At 36.4% G+C, this 26028-nt stretch overlaps 1 protein-coding gene across 1 annotated transcript in view; it reads left to right on the top strand.

The window, feature by feature from the left end:
- The window catches only part of Cwf19l2 (CWF19-like 2, cell cycle control (S. pombe)), a 102269-nt gene that overhangs the window by 61592 nt on the left and 14649 nt on the right, over window positions 1–26028 (top strand). Inside the window, exons 13-16 of the mRNA XM_005378021.2 lie at window positions 11155–11367; window positions 17884–18000; window positions 21354–21509; window positions 24379–24459. Of these exons, the coding sequence (XP_005378078.1) occupies window positions 11155–11367; window positions 17884–18000; window positions 21354–21509; window positions 24379–24459 (567 nt within the window). The remainder of the gene's footprint in view (window positions 1–11154; window positions 11368–17883; window positions 18001–21353; window positions 21510–24378; window positions 24460–26028) is intronic.

The following is a 26028-nucleotide window of genomic DNA, read 5'->3' as shown; positions in this document are numbered from 1 at the left end:
TGTAACTCTGTATTGTCTGTATTGTGCTTGTGATATGTTGTAAAATGTTGTATGTCTGTTAATGTTTCCCTCCTTTTATCTTTAAAATAAAAAAAAAAAATAGAATATCAATCCCTGATGTCCATCGCTTGGGAGGTATGTGGGTGCATTTGTTTAGTCCTATGTCTTGAAGTCTGGCCCACAGCAAATACGCATCTCTCATGTTGGCTCCTTTGAGGGCCTGGCCCTGTCTGACTGCCTATAATATTTCTATCTAACTCAGCTGCCTGTAACAGTATTACTTCAAAATCGAAGAAGACCAACCCGTCTTGTGTCTTTATGGCCAGTAGAGCCTCATGGCCTCAGTCCATGGTCCTGAAAGCATTAACATTTTCAAAAAACTAAGTTTATTGATACAATTTATTGTTTTTTTTTTCTTTTTGTTGTTGTTGTTACCAGGAATTGAACTCAGGACCTTGAGCTTGCCAGGCAGGCATTTGTGCCACTGAGCTATATCCCCAGCCCTGTTAATACAATTTAGATATACATGATGATCACATTTATCATAGGGAATTTTTTTGGGGGGAGGGGTACTGGGAATCAAACTCATGACGTCATGCTTTCCAGGCAGGAGCTGCACCACTGAGCTAAATCCCTGGCCCCATCATTATAGGGAATTTGTACCTGAACGTGACAGATCCTAATTCCTCTTTTCTCCGCATTCCCCTCCCCTCTCTTCAACCCCGTTTTCCTTCCTTATTTATAAAACTTTGTTTACATTTTATCTGTCTTTTCTATTTTTTTCTTTCCCCTTCCTTCCTTTCCTGTTTTGCTCTCCCAGACTCCCTTTTCCTCTTGAACAATTTGTTTCTACTTCACAAAATCTGTTACACATTTATACACCATCACCAAGTAGAATTCATCCCAGGGATGCAGGGATGGTTTAACATACTCAAATCAACAAATGTAATACACCATATCAACAGAGCTAAGGACAAAAATCACATGATCATCTCATTAGATGCAGAGAAAGCTTTTGGCAAAGGTCAGTGCCCATTCATGATAAAAACCCTACAGAAAATTGGAACACATGGTCTTTATCTCCATTTGATAAAAGACATCTATGACAAATCAACAGCCAACATCATAGTAAATGTTCAAAAACAAAGTTTTCACTCTGAAATCAGGAAAAATACAAGGATGAGGATGTTCACTATCACTGCACTTATTCAATATAGTTCTGGAAACATTAACCAGAGCAATTAAGACAAAGAAATAAAAGGAATAAAGATAGGAAAGGAAGAAGTGAGGTTATCATGATTTGCAGATAACGTGATAGAAGATCCCAAAACTCCATCAAAAGTCTTCTAGATTTAATAACCAAATTCAGTTGTGTAGCTGTATACAAAGTCAACACTAAAAAATGACTAGCCTTCCTCTACACAAATAGCAAACTGACAGAGAGAAACTAGGGAAACAACACCTTTCACAATAGTATGAAAAAAAAATGAAATACTTAGGTATCAGTCTAACAAAAGAAGAAAAAATCTTTACACTGAAAACTACAGTCCTCTGAAAAAGGAGATTGAAGAGGATATCAGGAAATGGAAAGATAACGTTTGTTCTTGTGTAGGAAGAACCAACATAGTGAAAATGGCCATACTCCCAAAATTATTATACAGATTTACTGCAATCCGGATCAAGATACCCATGGCTTACTGCACAGAACGAGAGAAAACATTGCTAAAATTCATGTGGAACCAGAAGAGACCTGGAATAGCAAGAACAATTTTGAGTAACAAAGCAAGGCAGATGGCATCATAATCCCTAACTTGAAATTATACTACAGAGCTACTGATCAGTAGAGCAGACTAGAAAGGTGCAGAAACAATTCCAAACAGACTCAGCCACCTGATCTTTGATAAAGGGGTCAAATATGTCACTGGAAGGAAGGTAGCCTCTTTGATAAATGATACTGGAAAAAGTGGCTTTCCGCATACCAAAGACTACAACTAGACCCATATCTATCACCATGCACTAAAGTCAAAAAGGATCAAAGATCTGAATATTAAAACAAACACCAAATATGCTGGAAGAGACAGTAGATAAAGTTAAAGACATAGGTGTAGGCAAAGACTTCATGAACAAAAACCCTGATCATATGGGAAATAGTATGTGGAATCAAGAACTGAGATCTAATCTTATTAAAAATCTTTTGCACAGCAGAAGAATTCACCAAGAGAGTAAAAAGGTAACTCACAGAGTGGGAAAAATTTTAGCCAGTTGTTTCTCCGATAAAAGATTAATACTTAGGACATACAAAAAATTGAAAAAACTCACATCCTCCAAATTTAAAGACCCAATCCAAAAATGGACAGCTGAGATAAATATACATTTCTCAGATGAAGAAGTAGAAATGGCAAATAAATATATGAAACAATGTTCAACATCACTGGTTATTAGAGAGATGTAAATTAAAACAATGCTGAGATTCCATCTCACCTCAGAAAGAATGTTATCAAGAAATCAACTAATAGCAAATGGTTGTAGGGCAGTAGGTGAAAAAGGAACCCCTCTCCACTGTTGGTGGGAGTGTAGATTGGTGCAACCACTGTGAAATTAAATGTGGAGATTCTTTAAAAAAGGAGGACTAGAGATTCCATGACCCAGCAATTCCCCTGCTGATTATCTTCCCAAAAGAATGAAAAGCATCATACTACAGTAATATATGCATACTCATGTTTATAGCAGCACAGTTTGTAATGGCTAAATCTTAAAAACAAACCAGATGTCCATCAGCTGGTGAATGGATGAAGAACATGTAGTTTTTTTTTATACAATGGAGTACTACTCAGCCATAAAAAGGATAAATTTGAGACATTTCAAAGTAAACTGATGCACTTTGAGACCATACTCTGAAGTGAAATGAATCAGACATGTGTAAATACCACATTGACTCTTTGGTGTCTCTTAACATTTTATAATTGATTTTTAAAACTGGAGTTTCCTAAACTAGGACATTTTTTTTTTTCTTGTTTTTTTTCCTAGTACTGGGAATTGAACTCATGACCTTGTGCTTGCCAGGCGGGTGCTGTGCCACTGAACTAAATCCCCAGCCCCTAAACTAGGACATTATTGATGTGAGAATTTTTTTTTTTTTTTTTTTTTTGTTTTTCTCCGGTACCGGGAACCGAACTCACGACCTTTCGCTTGCCAGGCAGGCACTTTTGCCGCTGAGCTAGATTCCCAGCCCCTGATGTGAGAATATTAAGAAAAATTTACCAGTGATCTTTGACTCTTAAAAAGTCCACTATTCATCTGTATTACCTTTAACGAGTATGATTTATCAAATAATATCCCAGTTTTATAACATGTTTGAGATGAAGCCATCATATTATATTTATTTATGGGAGGGATTTCTATGATAGATAGTAGGCAGTTAGTGTTTCTTTCCCACTTTCCATTCATTTTTCACATTTTTCATACAATTTATATATTTTCTAATAATTTTAAGCAAAAATCAATACTGATAGCATTAATTAAACTTCAAACTGGACAAGTCATTGTACAGCTGATACATCCAGATTTTTCATTAAAGTGTTGATCAATTTATATATAGTTGATAGTGTTGCATTATTATTTTTTCAAGTGTGTTGTTTTTACAATCAAATTGTTTTCTTTGTATTATTAATAGGATGTTAGTTTGGTTTTAGCCTCCTAAGAAATAAGACAATGACAGCCATTTTCTCTTCCTGTAATGATGTTAAATTTTTTGTGTTTCTTTTGAAGAGGTAATATTGATTGATTTGTATGTGATAGCAGAAAGGAGAAGGTTGATTAGAATCAAACTGGGCTATTTCTCTTAACAAAGGACAAAGGTGTTTTTTTAAATGCGTAAAGCAGTGCCAGTCATTACTTATTTGTGGTAGAGCTAATGGAGGTTCAGGTTGCTATGGAAATACTGATTTGGCATTGTGACTTTTAGTTCATCCTGCCTAATAATTAACCACAGCATAGTAGCAATTTGTTTTGTACCTTTAAAATTAGCTGTGGTAAAAATTTGAAGTAATATCAAAAGGTTATATAAGTAAAATATTTGGAGTATTAACCATTTCTGTAAATACTATGTTTAATCTCTTATTCTTAAGCTAAGTAGTTATTATATTTTTAGAAATAGTAATATCACTGGCAGGTACTTTAGAGATGTTAAATATTTTCGTGGAGTGATCACAAAAGCTTGTTAGCCTGTTTCTTAGTTTCTGTGACAGAGTCCCAGGTGGTAAATACTTTGGGTTTTGGTTTCATCTTTCAGCTCTGCTATTGTGGCACAAAGGCGCCCATACAGAATACGTAAATAAGTACTTGTGACTATTTCAGCGAAACTTTATTTATAAAAACATAGCGAGCCAGGTTAGGCCTGTAAACCATAGTTTATTAATTCCCGGATTTAGGATATCTAAGTGATGCATAATGTCGTGGCAAATATCTTTGAATTTGGATATTTCCCTTCCTTACTAGTTTCCCTGAAAATGGATCTAAGGCCTTGGGAGAAGCAGCCAGTCAGGAGGAGGTGATATACACCAACTGCTACTTGTTATTTGGCATGTGAGTTGTTTTCCTGCTGGAGATCCATGGGCATGTAAGGAAGACGTGCTCCTAGAGCTCATAGGCTACTAAGGAAAAAGAAATACTGTCAATGAGTCTTTGGTTGACCAGTATTGCATGTCTATATCTGTTTTCATGAGAAGCCACTTTGAAGATATCAATATGTAATACAACCACCATTGTTAATTCCCTACCACTTTGTTTGGAACTCTGTATTGTCTGTATTGTGCTTGTGATATGTTGTAAAATGTTGTATGTCTGTTAATGTTTCCCTCCTTTTATCCTTAAAAAAAAAAAAAAAAAAAAAAAAAGAAATATTATAGAGATAATGATGAAAAGTGAGTTTGGTAATTACAGACGTACAGATTACTGTGAAAGGCAAGTGAAAAGTCTGGGAGCAATACCTGGGTGACCTAATTTAAACGAGGTAGAGGCAGAAAAGGTTTCTTGTTGGACAGCAAGTTTGATACTATTTCCGGTCAGCATTCAAATCTACTTGATTGCCTTTTGTTATCAATACATATTTTACTTTTTATTTCCTATTACTCATCTTTTTCTTGCAATTCTAATACTCAGATTACATTAACTTTCTTCTGGTTGTATTTTACTATTAAATCTTAAATAAAATCTCTTTCTTAAAACAGGTCAAGAAAGGCGTCTTGTGCCAAACACAAATTTGATTTTATTTGTTTGGGTAGGGGTATTATGGTTGTTTGGTTTTTTAAAAAAATACTCTGTGTTTTTCAGTTTTTTCTGAAAACATTATATATAATTGGTAAAAAAGGAGCAGTAAAAAGATCCAGAAAAAGAATATATTCATGTTTTCTTACTGTATATATGCCATTGTATTTATTACAATTTTCTAGAAGACATTATGTGTGTTTATCTTTTTTTGAAATTGTAGAACCAAGTAATTTCAGATTATCGAAGGAGACTCTATTAGTCTTGTTTAACCTTCTGTATTTTACAAATGAGGAAACTGAGATAACTAAATGGCTTCTGAGAGGTGAAGTGACTTTCCTGCTCCCCATAGCTAATGAGTTATAAAAGGCAGCACCAGAAGCTTCAACTTTTAACTCCCTGGCCAGCTCTTTCATTAAACACTGCCCCATTTCAAATGACTCATGTTAATGGGTAGTTGTTGAGTATTGCCTAGATTTAATTGTCTTCGTGCAATTTCTGTGTGTCATTTATTGGTATTTGGGAGCAATAAGTTGTGTTTGCTCTTTCTTAAAATACATTGTATTGACTCTGACATTCTTTAAATATAAACTCCCCCATTTAAAATTTAAAACGTCAGTGTTCCCTTGGCAACAAACTCAGACACATCTTGTGAAATCTATATACATCTTTCCTCATTAATTCTGTTCACACTGTGGGCAGTAATTTTATGCTTGTTGCACTGGTAGAGCATTAAAAATGGGCTAGAGGGGTGGAAAAAATGGAAGAGAAGACTGGTAGAAGAGAAAAACACTCAAATTAGGGTTTTATGTTAAATTCTAAAAAATAAGATAATTTTATCTAATAAAAGATATTTATTTATCTAATAAAAGTATTTCTGTTGGTAGTTTTATTTTTTTGTATGTTTGTAATGCTTGAGGCTTAATATGTTTTTAAGGCTTAATGTATTTTTTGGTGAAAGTAAGCTTTAAATTACACATTGAAGATTTCTATAATACATACTAGACAAATCTTTTACTTGTTCATTTTAAGTAAACTAACAACAAATCTCGAGAGTAAGTGATCCAGCTTTCTTAAAGGTTTGCTTAGAGTGAGCTGAGGAAAAGCGAAATCACCAGCTTGCAACATCCTTTGGTCCTTTTCATTCTTCTGGTAGCCAGCCGTTCCCACTTGTGTGGACTTGCATAGACACGGGTGAAATTAGATTTGGAGGAGGTGAATGCAGGAATATGAAATCATATATATATTCCTGTGGTGTCCCTTAGAGGAAATTGAAATTTGGTGCCATAAAATCGTAGAATATTTTGTTTTTATGTGGAACTGAAAAAGCCGTAGGCAGGAGTTCATTTTATGGAGCTTAACAAAATAGTGTTCATTTGTTTTGAACCTTACCTTGGAGTTCAGGGAGTAGGAGGGAGGTGGGAGCATTAGAAAAATATTTATTTAACATTCTTTAGTTTAGAAATTCTCTGCTCATTTTTCTATTTTAACCATTTTTAAGTATATAATTCAGTGGCTGAAAGTATATTCCTAGTGTTGTACAGCCATCACCCATCCATTTCTAGAAATCCTCACTGGGGTTGGACCCAGGGCCTTCACACTAAGCTATATTCTCAACCCATCTTATTATTATTATTACTGTATTTTTTATTAAAATTTGTTTAGTCAGATTCTCAATAAGTTGCCTGGGCTGGCATCAAACTTAGGATCCTCCTGCCTCAGCCTCCTGCATAACTGGGGTTACAGGTATGCATGACCACACTGGCCTATCCAGAAGGTTTTTTTTTTAATTATCTGAAACAAGTTTTATATCCATTGAACATCTATCAGCTCTTATGCTTCGATTTTCTCTCCTCTCCCACAGCGTCTTTCTGCCACTGGATTTCTATATTCTGGATAATTTATATAAATAGAGTAATACAGTTTGTGTCCTTTTGTATCTGACTTTTTCAGCATGATATTTTCAAGTTTGTCCATATTGTAGCGTGTATCAGAATTTTACTTAAGACAGAAATACTTCATTATATGTACATACCATATTATTTTTTTTAACTCGTTTATTTGTTGACACACATTTGGATTGTTTCTACCTTTTAGCTATTGTGAATAATGCTGTTATGAACATTTGTATACAAGTATCTGAGTCTCAGCTTTATTTTTTGTAGAGACAGGGTCTCTCTGTGTAGTTCTGGCTGGGCTTGAACTCACTGTGTAGCCCAGGCTGGCCTTGAACTCACTGCAATCCTCCTGCTTCACCCTCCTCAGTGCTGGGATTACAGGTGTGTGCCACTGTGCCCAGCATTAGGTTTTTTGAGTGTATATCTAGAATTGCTGGATCAAATGGTAGCTCTGTGTTTAACTTTAGGAGGAACTGCCAGGTGTTTTCTATAGTGGCTGCGTAAGTATATGTTCCCAGCCGCCGTACACAAGCGTTCCAGTTTCTCCACATTCTCACCAGTGTTTATTTTCTGTGTTCTTAAAAAGTAAGAATTGATTGTGATTAGGTCCCAATTCTGACCATGATAGAGTTATGTGTAGACTGTTGGAGAGTCCTCTCAGATTTTGATCTAAGTTTAAATTGTTCATAGTTGAGTATATGATTTAATAATTTATTAGTTTTCCTTAAGGAAACATAGTCATGTTTTATCAACTAATTCATCTTTTTTCAATGTATTTGTGGGCCTGGAGTTGGAAGGACAATTTTACTGTTTTGATGAAAATTTTGGTTTAAAAATATTGGTATAATTTTGAAATGCTTTGAGAATAGACTGCCTTGTCTGTTTCTTAGTAATAATGTAATACTGATTACGTAGATTTGTCGCAACCCATTATTTCTATGTGGCACTAAAATGTCTTCAGTTTTCCTCTAAGATCTGAACATCTGAGTTATTAGAAGATGAAAGTTAATTCATTGTATTTCAGAGTTTTTTTTTAGGGAGTTATCAATGGTTGTTATTTTACCTATTGGTATTTGTTGTTATATTTTACTCAAACTTCAAAGTGGGAAAATAAATGACCTAGAGAGAGTGTCTATTCCAGTATGAGCAAAACACAGCGCTCTGCGTGATGGAATCGGTTAAGTGTCTCTACCTGCTGCCGGGTAGCTGCCTGGTCCCCAGGGGAATAGTATCACAGAGGATCTTAGTATTGGTTTCTGTGGTCGGCATGTGGGGCATTCAGGAGGAGCTTCAATAAGGTTGGCTTGGACAGTGGAAGTTGGTGTTGTTTAGCACATCCAAGTTTTTTCTCTACGCGGCCCCATTGTTCATAAACTCTTTGGGGGCAATGATAGGAGTAGCTAGTGGCATAAATATTTTTACGTAGGGCACAGATGTCTTCCCACTCTGTGTTCATATGGAGAGGTCGGTCCACATTTCTCTTTCGCAGAGCTCCTTGTGACCAGCTCTGTAACTGCGTCCTGAGTCCTTAACCATCCAGCCAAATGGGATACTAGAGCATCCCTAGACTCACCCTTCTTCTGACGCCAGCTGCACAGAGCTTCCCAAGACCATCCTTAGGGTTAGTATTTTGCTAGAAAGATTCACAATTCACTACAATTTGTGTTTCTCATAGTTAAGGTTAATTTCAGAGAGAATACCAGCTAAAATCAACCAAAGGAAGGGACATAATAGAACAGTGTCTAGGAGGGCTTCAAGTGCTTCACTGTGCCAGTGAGTTGTATGCAGTGCTAACTTCTCCCAGGAGTGATGCATGACAATACCCACAAAGTACTGACAGCCAGCGAATCTCATTCACACCTTAGCAAAATTCATATGGACACAATTAATTGTGCAGATTGCTGAGCTTAGTTTCCAGCTACTCTGGAGGTGAAGCTGATAGGTGGCCCAGAGCCACCTAATAAAACTACTTGTTTAAGCACATTATTAGCATTCGCTATCTAGTGTGGCGCAAGGGTCTCAGGTCAACAAAAATGATCTTATCAGGCAGGAAGTTCTGAAGGCTTAGTTTCTCTCTGGGGAGCAGAGGGCAAGGATCATAACTGTTTTTGGATAAAGTAATTCTTTTTCTTTTTTAAACAACTTCATTAAGATACAATTTTCATGGTAAAGAATTTGTTGACTTACAACATACAATTCAGTGGTTTTCAGTATATTTGTGTATAATGCCACAGCCATCACTACAGTGAATTTAGAGCATTTCACCACTGCAGGAGGAAATCCTATTCCTCTCACTCTCAAATCCTTCTGCCCTTGAGGCCTGAGCAGCCAATAAATATTTTCAGTATCTATAGATTTCTCTGTTCCAGACATTTCATATGAATAGAATTATATGCGGCACCAGTGGCTTTTTTTTATGGTTGGCTTTCTTTACTTATCATAATGATTTTTAGAAAATCTACCTTGTAGCATGTATCAGTGCTTCATTCCTTTTTATGGCTGCATAATAGGTCATTGTGTGGGTCAACAACAAGTTCATCCCTTCATAAGTTGATGAGCATTTAGGGTGTTTTCAGCTGTTGGTTATTATGAATAATATTGCTGTAAAGACTCGTGTATGAGTTTTTGTGTAGGTATGTTTTCATTTTTCTTGCGGTAAATGCCTAGAAATGGAATAAAAGTGGTAACCCACATGTTTGTTTATTAGTTAATTTATATTTAGTTATTTAAGGAGCTAGGAGACTGTTTTCCAGAACGGATACACCATTTTACATTCCCATCAACCATATGAAGGTTTTAATTTCATCACATCCTTGACAGTACTTGTTATCTGTCTCGTTCTGCTCTTAGTGAGTGTGAAGGGAATCACTCCTGGATGTTTGATTTGCCTTTCCCTGATAATGATTTTGAGTATATTTTCGTATATTTATTGACCACTCATACATCTTCTTTGGAAAATTGTCTCTTCACCTCCTCTGCCAGTTTTTGTTGTTGTTGAGTAGAGGAGTTCTTTGTATATTTTGATATAAATTCCTTATCAGATATGTAATTGTGAGGATATCCCCAGCAGATGGATAATAATGTTATAAGCACTGTAAAATGAGGAAATAAGGGATAGAGAGACGATAGAGAGAATAAATAGTTAAAGGTTACAGACAGGAGATAGAACTTTACTGTGGTTATTTTGGGTGTAGAACCCAAGGTTTTTATCATAATACCTTTTTGTGTCTGATTTTGTAGGTGATACCAGAGTTTGAATTTGACTTATGCAGCTCTTCATTTTAAGCAGAGACTCAAGTAAAATGTGTGTTTAATGTTTTAAAAACATCAGTCTGTTCACAGATTATGTTGGGGGAGGTGTGGAGAAGATATAAAGTAGAAAAATATTTATTTTATTTTTTTATTTTTTAATTTTTTTGGTTTTTCTCCGGTACCAGGAACCGAACTCACGACCTTGCACTTGCCAGGCAGGCACTTTGCCGCTGAGCTAAATCCCCAGCCACAGAAAAATATTTTATGTTCTTTATAGTGTATATGCTAATTTAAAAAGTGAAAGTAGTTATATCTGTATGTTTCAGATTGTCTCTTACGTAGTAATTATAGTGGTCAGTGCTTCATATGAGTGTAAAACATAATCAAATTTCAGAGTTGCAGGGGCTGGGGATTTAGCTTAGTGGCACAGCGCCTGCCTGGCGAGCACAAGGTCATTAGTTTGATTCCTGGTACTGGAAAAAAAAACCAAAAAAGCAAAACAAACAAAAAATTTCAGAGTTGCATATTGTAAATATTTAGTAAACTTTAGTTGTGACGATATTGATGGTGACTGTGTTGATGGATTGACTGACAGTGGAAGATCAAATCTAAATATAATCATGATTGTTTAAATTTATTTTTTAATGTGTAAGTTTTATCATAGAACTTACAGATATGACTTTATTGTACATTAAATCGTAACCACTGCATCCCTACTACTGTTATTTTGATTTTTCAGTATATGGGAAAAGTAGATGGAGACCATTATACTCTGGACGACATGTTTGTGTCCAAAGCAGCTGAGCGAGGACGTGTTGGTGAAGAGGAGCAGAACCAGAGGAAAAAGGCCATCGCTGAGCACCAGCGTCTTGCTGCACACATGGAAAAGTGTCTGTATTGTTTTGACAGTTCTCGGTTTCCCAAGCACCTTATTGTTGCAATAGGTGTTAAGGTAAGAAATATAAAACTGGTTGCCCCAGGGAAAAGATTGATTCGTATACATAGAATTGCTTCTTTTTTCATATTTTTATACGCTCCCCCAAAGACTAGCTTTCTTTTCTGTGTTTCAGATATTTTTCTAAATTCTTATAATTCTTAGAATTGTCCATAAAGCAAGTATAAATTTTTAAGTGACAAGAGGTTCTTTCCGTGTGTGATTCTGTTCTTTTGAGAAGTGCTGTTGAGTAGTGGTTAATGTTCTGAACTGTGGGGCCACACTTTATGGGTTCACATCCTGCTTCTGCCCTTTACTAGCCTTGCCATCTTGTGATAGCGCTTGACTCAAATTCACCTCATAGGGATGGAGTCTTCAATAGCTTCTGTTCCTTTGCGTATTTTCCCATAGCATCGGTTTGTTTCTTTGTAGATTATCTTACAATTTGAAGTTCATTGTATTTTCTTTGATTTACTTGTTGTTGGGTCTATCAATAGACTTTAAGCTTTATGAACATGGAAATAACTTGTAATCACTGTTAAGTATCAGTCACTTACTCCTGTTCATGGTCCATAATAGTAATGTATTTCAATAAATATTTAATTTTTACATTAAGTAAATAATTTTTATGTCTCTGATATATGCTAAATCCTCATTAGGTCATGGGAAAAATATATAATAAGGGAAAAATTTGAGGCTTTTAATGTACTGACATAGAGCACAAAATAAGGACATTAATACTTGTCCTGCTTTGAGGGTATTGTTGTAAAGCAAGTAAAGTAAGGAAGTGGGATAAAATGGTGGGGGAGTATTCGTTTTGAAAAGGTGGTCTAGTAAGGTCCTCTGAGACGTTAGTAAGTTGTGCAAGATGGGAAGGAACCAACAGGGTGAAGATAGGCGCGGACTGAATGTTCCAGGAAGCGGCATCAGTGAGTGAAAGGCCTTGAGAGGGGTTGAGGTTGGTGCTGATGGAACGAGAAGGCTGCACTGGAGTAAGAAAGAGAACGTGTGAGTGGAAACGTTGGGCGAATGAATGTTAGCCTCAGGGCCCAGTAATGTAGGGATTATGTGTATACATATTTATTTACTTCATTTGTTGTCGTATAGACACAGTCTTTAACACCTTTAGGTCACTAAGATAGGGGTTTCATCAGTTTGAACTTTGATCGTCTTTACTTTTCTCCTTACTCTGTTGCCCTTTCCCTCCAGTTTTTATCAAGAAGATAAATGAAAGAAATCAGTTTAACATTTAACCAATTTTAAAAGAAAAAAGACCTTATCTTAACTAATTACTTTTAGGTATTTTTCTAAGTTTTTTTCTGGGCTTTCACATAAATATTTAAATTTTTATAAATATCTATAGATAAGTATTTCATTTTCCTTTAGTCTCATCCATACTTTTAAACATGCAGGAGTACAACAAACGTCAGATAATATTTTAAGTTTTTCTACAGTGCTTTAGCTTAAATTTGGGCGTTTTTCAATGATTCCATTGTCGGTAGGTTCCTGAGGACTGGTGTGTGTGCAGAGAGAGGCACAGAGGCAGTAGGTGTGCAGACCACTTAATACTATCCTGCCATATAGGTTTTGTCTTAGTTCATTTTTGTTGCTACACGGAAGCTCCTGAGGTTGGATAAGTACAGAGAAAAGAGGTGTATTTAATTCATAGTTCTACATGTAGGGAAGCTCAAGACCATGTGTGTTGGTTTGGGGTGGCTTATTTTGCAAGGGGAACAACATAATACAGGACACATACTTTATATGATTATTTATAAGTCACCCAAAGAACAGTATACAAAAGAGTGCAGGGAATCTGTCCATACACTAAGACCAAGGAATCCAGCTGAGGGCGTGGATCCCACAACAATGTCCTACATGAGTTGAGCTGAATACCCAGAGCTCATAACAATGCCTCCCACGAATCCAACTGGAGGCCCAGAACCCATGACAACGTCTCACGCAGGTCTCTTTTATGGATCTGCTGAGAAGGCCCAAAGGTCAGTGGTGGAATCTACAAAGTCTGTGCCAGCAGGATGAAGGACCTGTGCTAGCAGGCTGAGGGATCTGCACTGGAGCCAGGAAGTGATGCTCAGAAGAATCAGAGCTCCCCCAAAAGGTACCACAGCCATCGTCGGCAACAGTGAGGTCCCGAGCTCCTCTGATGATGAGGATGGCCGAGTTCCCATCAGGGAAGCCGATGCAGCAAGCTTTTCCAGGAGGCTGGCAGTGCACCATCTTCCCCTCCAGAACCAGGCAGCTATGCTCAAAGTGAGGACAAGAGCTCCCCAAAGTGAACCAAAGCCATTCTCAGTGCCAGCGAGGTCCCAAGCTCCTCGGAGGATGAAAACAGCCAAGTTCATCAGGAAAGCCAGCTCCCCACAGTCTCTCTCAGCTCCCAACAGCCTCGCTTCTTCTTCTCCAGGTCTGCCTCTTATGCTGCTGGCAACAGTCCTCAGGTGGGCCTCCCACACTCAGCACCACTCACTCAGTTCAGCTGGGGGTTATAAGTTGACCACCAGTTATCAATGCACTACACCATGGTACCACGATCTGCGTGGCTTCTGGTGAAGCTTTGTGCTGTCCCAAGCATGATGGAAGAATCGCATAGTAAGAATGGAAGCAAGAGGGCCAAGGACAGCTGAATTTGCTTTACAATGACTCATTCTTGGGGGAAATACACTCATTCTTATGAGGGTGGTGTTCTCGTGACCTAATTGCCTCTTTGGTTCTGACATCTCTATGCTGTGAATTAAATTTCAACATGAGTTTTAGTAGGGATAAAATAAACACCTCCCAAGCATAGCAGTTGTGTCCAAAGTAGCCATTTGTTAATTCACTGGCCAATGGAAACTGTTAGCTAGTGAAAAGGTACTTCTATTTCTTCAACTCTTACTAATATCTCATACATCCCTGTTCTCTTCTTAGTTTTCCTTTTCTGCTATGAGATAATCCATATTTTCCGTTTAGTGTTTCTAATGGTATTAAATTCTTCCTCTTTGCTTACTGAGTTGGCCAATCAGTTTCTTCCCTCTCAGACCAGGCTTTTCATTTAGAAGGCTTTGAAGCATTTGAATATCTACCTTTTCTATCTGTGCTTTATTCTACTATCTGTGGTCTGAAAGCTATCATCACCTTTAGCTTTTCATCTGTGACTGTTTCAGTATATACACACTTTATGGGCTGTAGGAAAAAAAAGTTGACATGTGTCTCAGTTACCTTTCTGTTGTTGCTGGGACAAAATACCTGAAGCCCAAAATTAAGGAAGGAAAGGTTTATTTAGCTCACAGTGTGTGGAGGTTTCAGTCCATACTACAAGGCTCCAAGGCAGTGGCACATGGCAGAGGGCAACAGTTTATGGCAGCAGAAAACAGCAAAAGCAACCAGAGCAAAAGGGAGGAGCAGTGTCAAGCAGCTTCTTTCCCTCCCTTACATTATATGCAAACTACCCGCCCCAGGGCGGGTGTAGCACTCACATTCATAATTCCAACACTGGACCATGAACCAATCATAAATCTAGAAGCCTGCCCCATGACTGCATGAGGATGTGGGGGACACGCAGACACAAACCATAACAACATGATATTAGAAAGGGACCAATCTGTAAGGGGAAGAGATGAGATGGAAGTGGGTGGTAAGAGAAGATCGTAGGGTGTCTGGATACAGTCAAAGCACCTAATATGCATGTATGGAAATGTTGCAATGAAACTCATTAATTTTTGCAATTAATATGCATTACCAATTGTAATAAAAGAAATATTTTAAGTGTTGATTAGAAGAAATTTCATTGGTTCCTATAAAGTGTGATTGCTTGTTTCACACATTGTAGCTAATGAATTTTCTTAATGTGAATAAAAAACAAATCCTTCTGTTCAATATTCCTTGAGTAAATCATACACGATTGTGAGTTTCTAAGGAATTACTTTGACTTTAAACTGAGACGGCAAACAGTATTTTAAAGCAATTCAGAGACTGAGTCACTCTACCTACTAGAGTCATGTTGCCTTAGGTTTAACATAAAAATTTGGGGAGGACACAGACGTTCAGTGTATAGCATTCCACAGATTCCTTTTTTGTTTTTTCTTTCACTGATTCTTTATGAGCAGGATTTGTGTCTCTTTGCTCATTGTTGATTCCCCAGCATTATCCCAGTAGTCGTGTTGTAAGTGTAGTTATTTTCTTCAGTATTTCATTTTCTGATATTTCAATATTTCATTTGTAAATTGTCTACGCATATGCCCATGGCTTGCTGTCTTGCCTTCATTGCTTCCTTTGCTCCCTCCTCCCTCCTAGTAAGTTTAGATAAATATTGTACCTACTTTGTCCTTTCTCAGCACAATTTTTAAAATTTGCTTTATTTATTAAATAAATACATATCTGCCATGTAAAATTGTTCTAGTAAAAACTTAACAAAAGTAATATGAAATAAGATTACGCCTTTTGCAGAATATTATGTTCTCCAATGAAACCTTTTGTTCACTGTGTGCATCCTGATTGACCTTTTGTTTTTTAAAAAAAAGACTATTTGTATATAATTTTAAAAATAGCACCAGATTTTAAGTAATACATGAATGTAAGTAAACACAGTTTAATGAGCAGTGAGGGCATCCTGAGCTTATTTCCTTTCCCTCTTCGCTAGATTGGTTTTTCAGCTAGTGAGAGAAGGAAGGTGTTATGGTTTAGATCTAAAATGTCCCCCAAAGTCTCACAGAGGAAGATGGGCCCTGGTTGGATGGAGTAAGTTACTCACTTTGAAGGGTATATTCTTTTATCTGAATATTCCCTTCTCTCTCTGCTTCTTGGCTGTCAGGATGGGAACTGATTCACACTGCCATGCTTTCACCATGCCATTTCTGCTTTGAAGCTTTGTTGAGTATGGACCAAATCCTCTTAAAACCTTGGGCTAGAATAAACTTCTGGTTTTTAAATTATGGGTATCAGGATTATCAGTCAGTGATGGGGAAAGTAATTAATACAGAAAAGTTGGTACTGGGAGTGGGGTTGTTGCTTTGATAGTACCTGACTACATGGTTCAGAAGGCTTTGGAACTGATGTGTGGGAAGAATTTAGAAAAATTGGGTGCTAGAGTAGAAAATTTGGAGATGGAGGCTAGAGAGGCCCTAGAATGCTGTACACTGAGCTTGAAAGATGATTCTGGTTGGAGCTCAGGAGACCAGAATGCTGATAGGAATGTGATAGCGAAGGCCAGGCTCGGGAGGTTTCAGTTGCAAATGAGTGATTTGTTAGAGCTCTGTTATACTCTGGCAGAAAGCTTGTTTACATCGCAGAAATCAGAAACCCCACCCATCACAGACTGAAGAATACAGAATGGTAAATCATTCACTTGAAGAGAGAGCTTGCTCAGTTAGGGCCATGTAGGGAGATGTACCCCTGAGGTTAGCCATTTAGGCATTCAGGGGCTGCTGCAGCTGTGGTCCAAGGGGGCTAGCTTTTACTCAAGCTGATGGCCAAACTTTGCATCATCCAGATGGTGCTATCTTTCCAGATATGCGGAATGCAAGAGTTATTGGGTGATGTAGACATCTACCTGTATTTCAGAAGGCCTGAGATGAGAAGCAAAAATATGTTACAGGATCACAGTCACCTCCAGAAGCCCACAAGAGCGCAATGCGACTACACTTTTGATTTCACCCCACACTTCCATGCATTGCCTGGAATGTTATGGTTTCAGTCTTAAAAAAAAAATGTCCCCCAAAAGTCTTAAGTTTGAGGTGGGGCCTGGTTGAAGACATGGGTCCCTGGGGGAGGGGTGTGTCTCATAAGTTGTGTCCTTGTTCCCAGCTCCTCCCTTCTTTCTTCTGTGGCATGAGCTGCTTTCTTCCGCCATGTTTATTTATTTATTTTTTTATTTTTTTGTCTTTTTGAGACAAGGTCTCACTATGTAGTTCAGGCTGGCCTTGAGCTCACTTTGTAGCCCAGGCTGGTCTCGAACCTGCAACGTTCCTCCTGCCTCAGCCTCCCGAGTGCTGGGATTACAGGCGTGCGCCACCATGCCCGCTGCTGCCGTGCTCTTTCACTATGTTTCTGTCTTGGAGTCTGCCAGCTATGATTTGAGCTCACTGAAACTGTGAAGCAGAAATGATGAGAAATGATTCCCTTCTCCTTTAAATTGGGCGTATTATGTCTGAGCAACCAGAAAGTGACTAACTGACAGGTAGACATCAGTTAGACTGCTCTTGGCATTACCAGGCCCAGAAACTTTTTATTTCTCAAAAATTATGTTCTTTCAAAGGCTTTCAATGTGTATAGCTCCTCAGCTCAAGAAAAAAATATAATCATTTTTGCCTTTGGAAATTTTTGTCTTTGTGTGATGGGTAGCAATGAAAATTGATCCTTTTGCTCTAGATTTCTAGTTTTTTAAAAGCTATCTTTATGGCTTTAAAAATATTAACAGTGTTTCCCATATGTAAGTATACTTCATTAAATACGATTAGATTTTTCCCTACGAGAAGCTCATGTGTTCCAACTAGGAATAACTTGCAACAACATTTCACCTTGGGAATTTTTTCCCTGCAGGTTTATTTATGTTTACCCAACTTCCGGTCTCTTTCCGAAGGGCACTGCCTGATAGTCCCTTTGCAGCATCATCGAGCTGCTACCTTGTTGGATGAAGACATCTGGGAAGAAATTCAGGTCAGCATGATCATGAACAAATTTTCCACAGTGTTATAATTCGTATATTCTACCAGGTTTTCTACTTCATTCAGCAATTTTACTTCTGAATTTAGGTACTTGTATTTTCATAGTTATGTGTATCTCCAGACCGTGTATCCATCACTCACCACCTCTTAATTTTACTGTGGTATTTCAGTTCACAAACTTAATTTGTTCCGTGATTCTGGAGCAAGTCACCATATTTGTGTTCACGTAGGAAAGATGGCTGTGGTTGTGTTCATTACGTGATGCCGAGTTCGCAAACAAAACCAAAATTTTGCCAAACCCTTTGGTTTGCAAACAAAAGCATTTGCGAACCAAGATACCAATGTATTTCCATTAAATACTGAATATTTGGAAAATATTTTCATTTACTAAATAATTGGTGCCAAACTAATTATTATTTTGACCTGAAAATCTAATCAGTGCTTTGTGTAGTGTGAAATATTATTGGCACAGTAAACTAGTAGATTCCCATCCAAAAAGAAAGAAATTTTCAGATAATAAAAAGAAGTCTGGAGAATCAGTAGTTGCCATATTGTCCTAGTTTTGGAATTTTGTCTCTAGTTTTAATTTCTGCTCTTTTCCTTTAATAATCTGACCCAGATTGTGGGTTTAGAGATTTGTTTTGGTGGTTGATACTTTTAAAAGAGATTGAAAGGCACAATAACATGGATAAAATTGTTGCTGAATTATTTCAAAACCTCATAATGACAGCGGGAGAGAAGTAGGTTGGTCTTGTTTTTCTGTTAAACACCTGACAACTGTATGTAGGTATTAGAGAGCCATAGTTTAAAAACCTGAAAATCATGACTTCAGAAGATACATTTCAAGATATGGTTTTCTTTGTAGCGTGCTGATAAAGATGCAAAGAGAGAGGAGATATTTTGGTTCGCTTCATGAAATTTAGTCTCTTACTTCCTGGGCTTTTAAAATTTATACCACGAAAGTTAAATGGACAGCTTGTTTTGTTGCATCCAAGGCTGTGCAAGAGTAAGCATATGAATATTTTTGGTAGGAAAGTGTTCTTTCCCACATTAGTGGAAATGACAACAGATGATTTACGGTGAAAAATGTGGATATTTGGGTTTTAGAATTACTTTAGAGATTTCTGGGATGCATTTTAAGACCGTATATGTACAAACAGATTTAACTTAGAATAAGTAACAGGGCCAAGAGTCTTTACTAATGACAGGAATCTGGTGGGGGTGTTTTATATTTCTGTGAGAAATTAAGCTACCTGGTGGAAAGTGCTGCGGTGAAGAAGCAGATACTGAATACATGAATGTGTTATTTCAGGTTCGGGGAGAAATGCAGAGGTAAAATCATTCATTAATTCTGCCCAAAGGAATAAGACTCATTTGTTTGTAGGTCAGATAGATTCATTATGGAAAGTTGAGGAAAAGCAGAGTATTTTATACAAATAATGACATAGCTCTCTTCATGTGATAAAAGAAAAATAATAGGAGAAATTATATATTGTCATGGGACAATGAATCCTAGTACTGTATATTTTTAAACGTGAGTTTTATTTTTTGGGTTTTACCTTCAAGTATGTTAATTATACTCTGGTGAATATCCTTATGATTATTCACTTCCTTTGTTGGGTACATTTTAAAAATTGATTTGACTCGGCACGAAATGTTGTTTGCAAGGGTAGTAGCCACTTTTTCAAGAGTTTTAAAAAAATTATGCACCATTATATAGTAAAATTCAAATTTAACTTTACATCTTCTCTTTAACAGACAATACAAAGATAAATTTTAGCACAGCATACTTTAATAATAAATTTCAAATAAGGTTCAGATTGTTAAATATAGTGATACTTGGTCACCTTTAAATTTATGTTGAAAAATATGCCAGATATATGCTATAGTCTGTATTCTATTTTTTTTTTTTTTTTTTTTTTTTTTTGGTTTTTCTCCGGTACCGGGAACCAAACTCACGACCTTGCGCTTGCCAGGCAGGCGCTTTTGCCGCTGAGCTAAATCCCCAGCCCCTATAGTCTGTATTCTATTTAAAAAAAACTCCCACACTGACGGGTGGAGGAAGAGGGTTACTGACGCTTGCCTGCAGTGCGCTTCCCTGTGGAGCGATGCAATGGGCCGGTTCACTTAGAAACTGCTGATGCCGGTTCCTTTAGGTCTTTCTCCTGGGGCTCTGACCTCCAGAAAAGACCTTTTGCACCTCCTCGATCTGCCCCATCTTATTCTGCATGCCAGGGATTTGGATGCTGGGGGGGCGAAGAAAGGTGGGGGTGACTGAATATGGAGTATTTAAGAACAGTACCCCTATTTTCAGGGTATATGTCTTCCAATGTGACTGGTTTTCCAAGCTTAGCTACTTCATATTTTACCTTTCCCAGAGGATAACCTTGTAGTACGCAGCTGGTGAGGAGATCGGTATGCCATCTGTTTTAGCGGCGTCTTTACCTCTGCTTCCGTGAGGTGAATTTCAAATTCCTGAGGCTTTTGAGGGTTCTGTGGGCAACATGCATTTCTTTCCTGCCGTTCCTGCTATCCCCCTTCTCCCTGTTAAGTGTACGAACCAGCTTTCTTGTATTTAAGTCATATATTGTAGTCTGCTTTTCATTGTGTCTTCTCCAGTTCCCTTTGTTCAAGTACGTTTATACCTTTAGGGAAAAGTTGATTTAATGTCATTTTGGAGGGTTACTCCACAGAGAGAGTGAAAATGAATGTGTGTCTTCTGCCCTGTTATCTTTAGATAGCTTCTGTTTAGACGTTGTATTTTAAAACAAATAATTTATAGCTTTGATATTATATAGTGGTCCTCTATAGCTTTGTTTAAGAAAAATAACTTCAGTTTCAAAATTATTCACATTTACTTGATTTTTTAAAATAATGCAATACAAATTGTGAACCTCAATATTCTGCAGTATACCTTACCTAAATGCATTGTAGGGAATTTTAATTCAGATACCTTTATTACATGAGGAATGGGAAGTTAGGTGAATAACGATAATTTAGGAAAGTGCAAAACAGATTTTTCTAAGAATGAGGTGCATTCTAGGAATACGGCAATTGCATGTCATCCTCATAATTTGGAACCTGTATATCTATTTTAAGAATAAAATTGTTTTGGTGTCTCTTTTAATAATGAGCCATAACAACTTCTTTCATCATTTAGTTGTTGTATAACTTTAAAAATGAATATTTTTGAAATACATGTGGTATATTTTATGTTGCGCTTAGACACCATCATTTTCTTTTAATAGAGGTAATACCTCAAATTATTATTTTTAAAGTCTTTTACACACGTAGAAGAGAAGCACTTAAATATACGTGCGTGTCCATTTTTTCTGCTTTCCTTAGATGTTTAGGAAATCATTAGTAAAGCTGTTTGAAGATAAAGGATTGGACTGCATCTTTTTAGAGACGAATATGAGCATGAAGAAACAGTACCACATGGTGTATGAGTGTATTCCTCTCCCAAAGGAAGTGGGTGACATGGCTCCGGTCTATTTTAAGGTATTTACAGCCATTTTTTGCACACATAACTTACTTTTTGCTGTGGTGCTGTTTTAAGCATAGAGTTGTCTTTATTCATGTATTTTTTCCTCCATATCCATATCAAATTTTATATCATATAAAGGAAGGTATAGTAAAAAATTTTCTGCTAAATACATATCTGTTGCAAGATATGTAGACTTTTTACCTTTTAAAAACATACTTGCTGCAAATAGTGAATTATAATGTCTGTTCTCATCGCCATTTCTCTAGTGAAGTGTGTTTTACCAGAAAACACTTCTCAAGTCTGAACTGTAATTGTAATTCTAGAAAATGGATCACTGGAAAACTGGAACCAAAGATAACATGTAAATAGTACAAATCACAATTGCTAAGACAAGTTACTGATGAAATTTTAATATTTAGTATCTGATTGTGCTACTTATGAAAGAAAAATGTCTAAGTTTGCTGTACATTTTAGGGCATGAAGTAAATGACTATTTACAACCTATTAAGTGTCATTACAATGTTCAATCAACTTTTACTAGCATTTGATGCTGACTTCAATGTGATTTATGGACTAATGCAAATGCATAAGTGTAGAACCATGTGTGAAATATTAACATATGCAAAGAAAAAGGGAGATAATATTCAGTGAGTTGGTACAAGAAGATTGCATATCAAATGGTAAAATTTATGAATTTGAGCTATAAGGATTTTGAAATTTGTTAAAGAGATGGCAAATAGTTTTCTCTTTAGAAATTTTAAAAAATAGTATGTATTTGATTTAAAGACTTGTGTTGTTAAATTATAGGAAAATAAGCTATGTAATCCCAGAGGCTCATGCTATTTCTGTGCAGACCAAATTTAGAGAGAAAGAGATTATTATATTTGTTCCACTGTGGATGTTTTGGTACTTCCTCAGCAGTCTGGGTGATTGTGACTAGGAGCATTTGATTTACAGGGAGGGGCCAGTGTAGAGCAGCTGCTGATGCTCGTGTAGTGTGCCACATATGTCATCTCTTAGCAGAGTGGTGTAGCATATTTCTCTTCTACACTAAAGCTTTTGTTTGAACCTTAAAAATGCATATCTGTTACTTCACTTGGCAGTTTTATATTCAGTGTGCTACATTATGATGTGAGTTGAGCACATAACTTTTTTACTTTAATAATTAAAAAAACTAACAAAACAATAAGAAGACAAAATCAAAACAACACAAAAATAACGAAAATGGTACATGATCTCAAAACAAAATGACAAGAATTAACAATGGTTGCTACATTACATACTGTTGTCTTCAACGAAGTTGCTCAGTCCGCCAGACGTAAGAATGTAAGATTGATCAAACAAAGACGGTAACAATAAAAAGAAAACTTTGGAAATGATGCAGAGCTTCACCATACAAGATGGTAGGAGTCCAACAATGGTTCTTACACTGCATATTGTTGTCTTCAGATCAGTCATTCTGATTACCAGATTCAAGCGTGCAAAATTGGTCAAAAAAAAAGAAAATTTTAAGCATTGACCGTTCCTTTCAATAAACCACAGACATCAGCAATGCACCTAACCCAGCTATCCTTATATATACATACAGATTTTGTTTCATTTAAAAAAAAAACCCAAAATGACAAAAACAAATGCATAAACAAAACAGTGTAGAGAACAATAATACAGAATTTCAAAACATGGTAATAGGATATTAACCATGATTGTTATATTACATAATGTCATCTTCAAAATGGTTGTACATATAACCTGATGTAGGCATGCAAGATTGATCAGTTACACATTAACAGTTCCTTTTGATAAACCAGCCGATATTAGTAATACCATTATTCTAGCTATCCTGTGTGTGTGTGTGTGTGTGTGTGTGTGTGTGTATACACATATTTTTCCCTCTTCTTTCTTTTTCCTCTCCCCTCCTTCATCCTAGTTGGAGGAGCACATGACTTTAAAATAGGAAACAGCAGTGTATCTGATGTACTTAACATGTACTAATGATTGTATAAAAAAGTAATTATTTTATATCATCACACTGGCTTTTATGTTTAGGAAGCATTTCTTTACTATAAAATGTAGCCTTGTTGCTGAACCTGGAAAAGTCTTAAAATTCCATTTCTGCATATTTTTCTTGCTGCTTTTTAAAGGCAAAGATAGACCTTAGCTGTCTGCATTTTTACTTTTTTATATGGCTAGAAATAGTTCAAGTTTTTGGTTGGCACAAGAGCAGTGAAACTGAATGAATTTATTTTAGTAGCATTCTGTGAATGTAATAAGAAATTTGTAAGTTTTTATATTTACAAGTTATGTTCAATATTATAGTACTTGATCTTATCTGTGATTGTTTTTTTCATGTAAAGCTGAACTAAAGATAGTATGCAAGAGTTAATAGTAAGCTGGGCGTGGTGGCGCATGCCTGTAATCCCATCACTTGGGAGGCTGAGGCAGGAGGATCATTGAGAGTTTGAGGCCAGCCTGGCTACAAAGTGAGTTCAAGGCCAACCTGAACTACATAGTGAGACCTTGTCTTAAAAAGACCAAAAAAAAAAATTAATAGTAAGTAAAAGAATATTGTCTTTGGCTAACTAGGATTTTAACACAATCAAGACATTCTAATTTTAAATAACAAAATTATGCACAAGTACAAATTCCTTATAATATGTTTATTATGTGTGGCAAATATATATCAATAAAAAAATTTTTAAAATGAAAGCGTTAATCTATTTAGGTAAATGTATGTTATATATACTATTTTGTCTATTATTATGTGTATTATATGGTACTATTATGTATACTGTGACATGTAATAAATTCTTTGTATTATTTTAAGCAATCTCTTTATATTTGCTGCTATTTTATTCCTTCATTTAACGAGTGGCTATTTCTTAGAAAGCCATAATGGAATCTGATGAAGAGTGGTCCATGAACAAGAAATTGATTGATCTTTCTTCAAAAGACATCAGAAAGTCTGTAAGTACCAACTTTTTTCTAATAGAGGAAATTATTCCAGTGTTCAGGATCTTTACTAACTTCTACATCTTAGTTGAGAAATAGACCATTTGGCTGAGTGACTAAAGGCAAAATAATTCCACAAATAAGGAATTATTTTCATATGCCTGGTGTATAAAATGCTTGTTTGTAAAGAAATTTTATTTGGTACTGGCCGTCTGCCATGATATCCCCCCCCCCCCAATTTATATGGCCACCATCTAAATCTGCCAGCAGGCCTTCGATTTGTAGGCCTGAGATAATAGGGGTATCCGTAATGATAGAAAAATTTTCCGAGAGGCTACAGTTTCAATTTGGAATCCATTTTCTTTTTTAATATAAAAATTTCCAATTTTTTTCTCATAAACATAGGAATTTGTAAACATAGAGGCTCACTATGTTTTATAGTGTAGTCTTATTTTGCCATTCAACTTTTAGATACAGGTTGCACTTCTGGTCAGTACTTCTATAATGACCTTTCTTATTTCTAGAAACGTAAGTAATTAAATAGAGATTTAATAGAAGTATGGATTCCTTTTTTCTTCAAAAAGTAAATTAAAAAAAGTAATTGTACAAATATTTATTAAGTGCACACTATTTGTGGGCGCTGTTCTAGGCACTTTTTGTGCATAGTTGAACAAAATGAAGATGCTCCTTGCCTTTATGGAGCTAGTATTCTAGTACAGGAAATGGCAACTTGAGCCAGCTTGTTGAACCCAATCCTCTGCTTGTTTGTTAACTGAAGTTTCATTGGAACATAGCCATGCCCTTTTGTTTATGTATTGCCTGTGGCTGCTTTCTGCTGTAGGGTAGAGTTAAGGAGTTACAATAAGGACTGCGTGGTTCAGAAAACCTGGAACAATGTGGTTGTTTAATAGGAAACATTTGCCAGTTCCTCTTCCAGTAAAGGTCACTAGACTCTTTCTCCCTTATTTCTTCCGAAAGCCGGATTCCTGGTAGCTGACTTGTGTCTGAAAGGGTTCCTAATTATGTCCTAGTCAGAAGATTCAAATTTCATTGCATTACTGAAGGTACATAATTGCAATGTGGAAGTGCAACGTTATCTTCAGTCTTTTTCTCCTCCCTCGCAGGTAAATTAGACCAGACAACATACTAAAATAAAAACAAAAACAAACAAAAACAAAAACATCCTAAGTGTCCTGTTTGCTTCTGTCTTTTATTAACATATTGAAAAAGATGATTAATGTACATACATATTTTGTGCCTACTTTTTGTACTTCATAAGCCAAAATTGCCCATACCATTAAATATTCTTTCAGAAAATGGTTTTCATGGCAGCTGAAAACATTTTTAAATTTTTAAATGTTTTTAAATACCCCATTTAATTTTTAAATACCCCATCTGCTAGAAGGTATACATAGCTTTTACTGGTGAATCATCGAGTATCTCTTATTTTTTAAAACCAAGGTAAGTATCTGAATTAAGCGACCAGGCGATCTTGTTAAGTTAACCCCTTTCGCTTTGAAAACATCAAGTGTGTCAGTCAACACGTAAATGAAAGCATAAGGTGATGCTATGAAATAATGGGTA

This window comes from Chinchilla lanigera, unplaced genomic scaffold (assembly GCF_000276665.1).
Source record: "Chinchilla lanigera isolate Chin_1 unplaced genomic scaffold, ChiLan1.0 scaffold00011, whole genome shotgun sequence".
NCBI classification, from domain to species: Eukaryota; Metazoa; Chordata; class Mammalia; order Rodentia; family Chinchillidae; genus Chinchilla; species Chinchilla lanigera.
The sequence above is the reverse complement of the archived record's forward strand: the minus strand, read 5'-3'. Positions and strand labels throughout refer to the sequence as shown.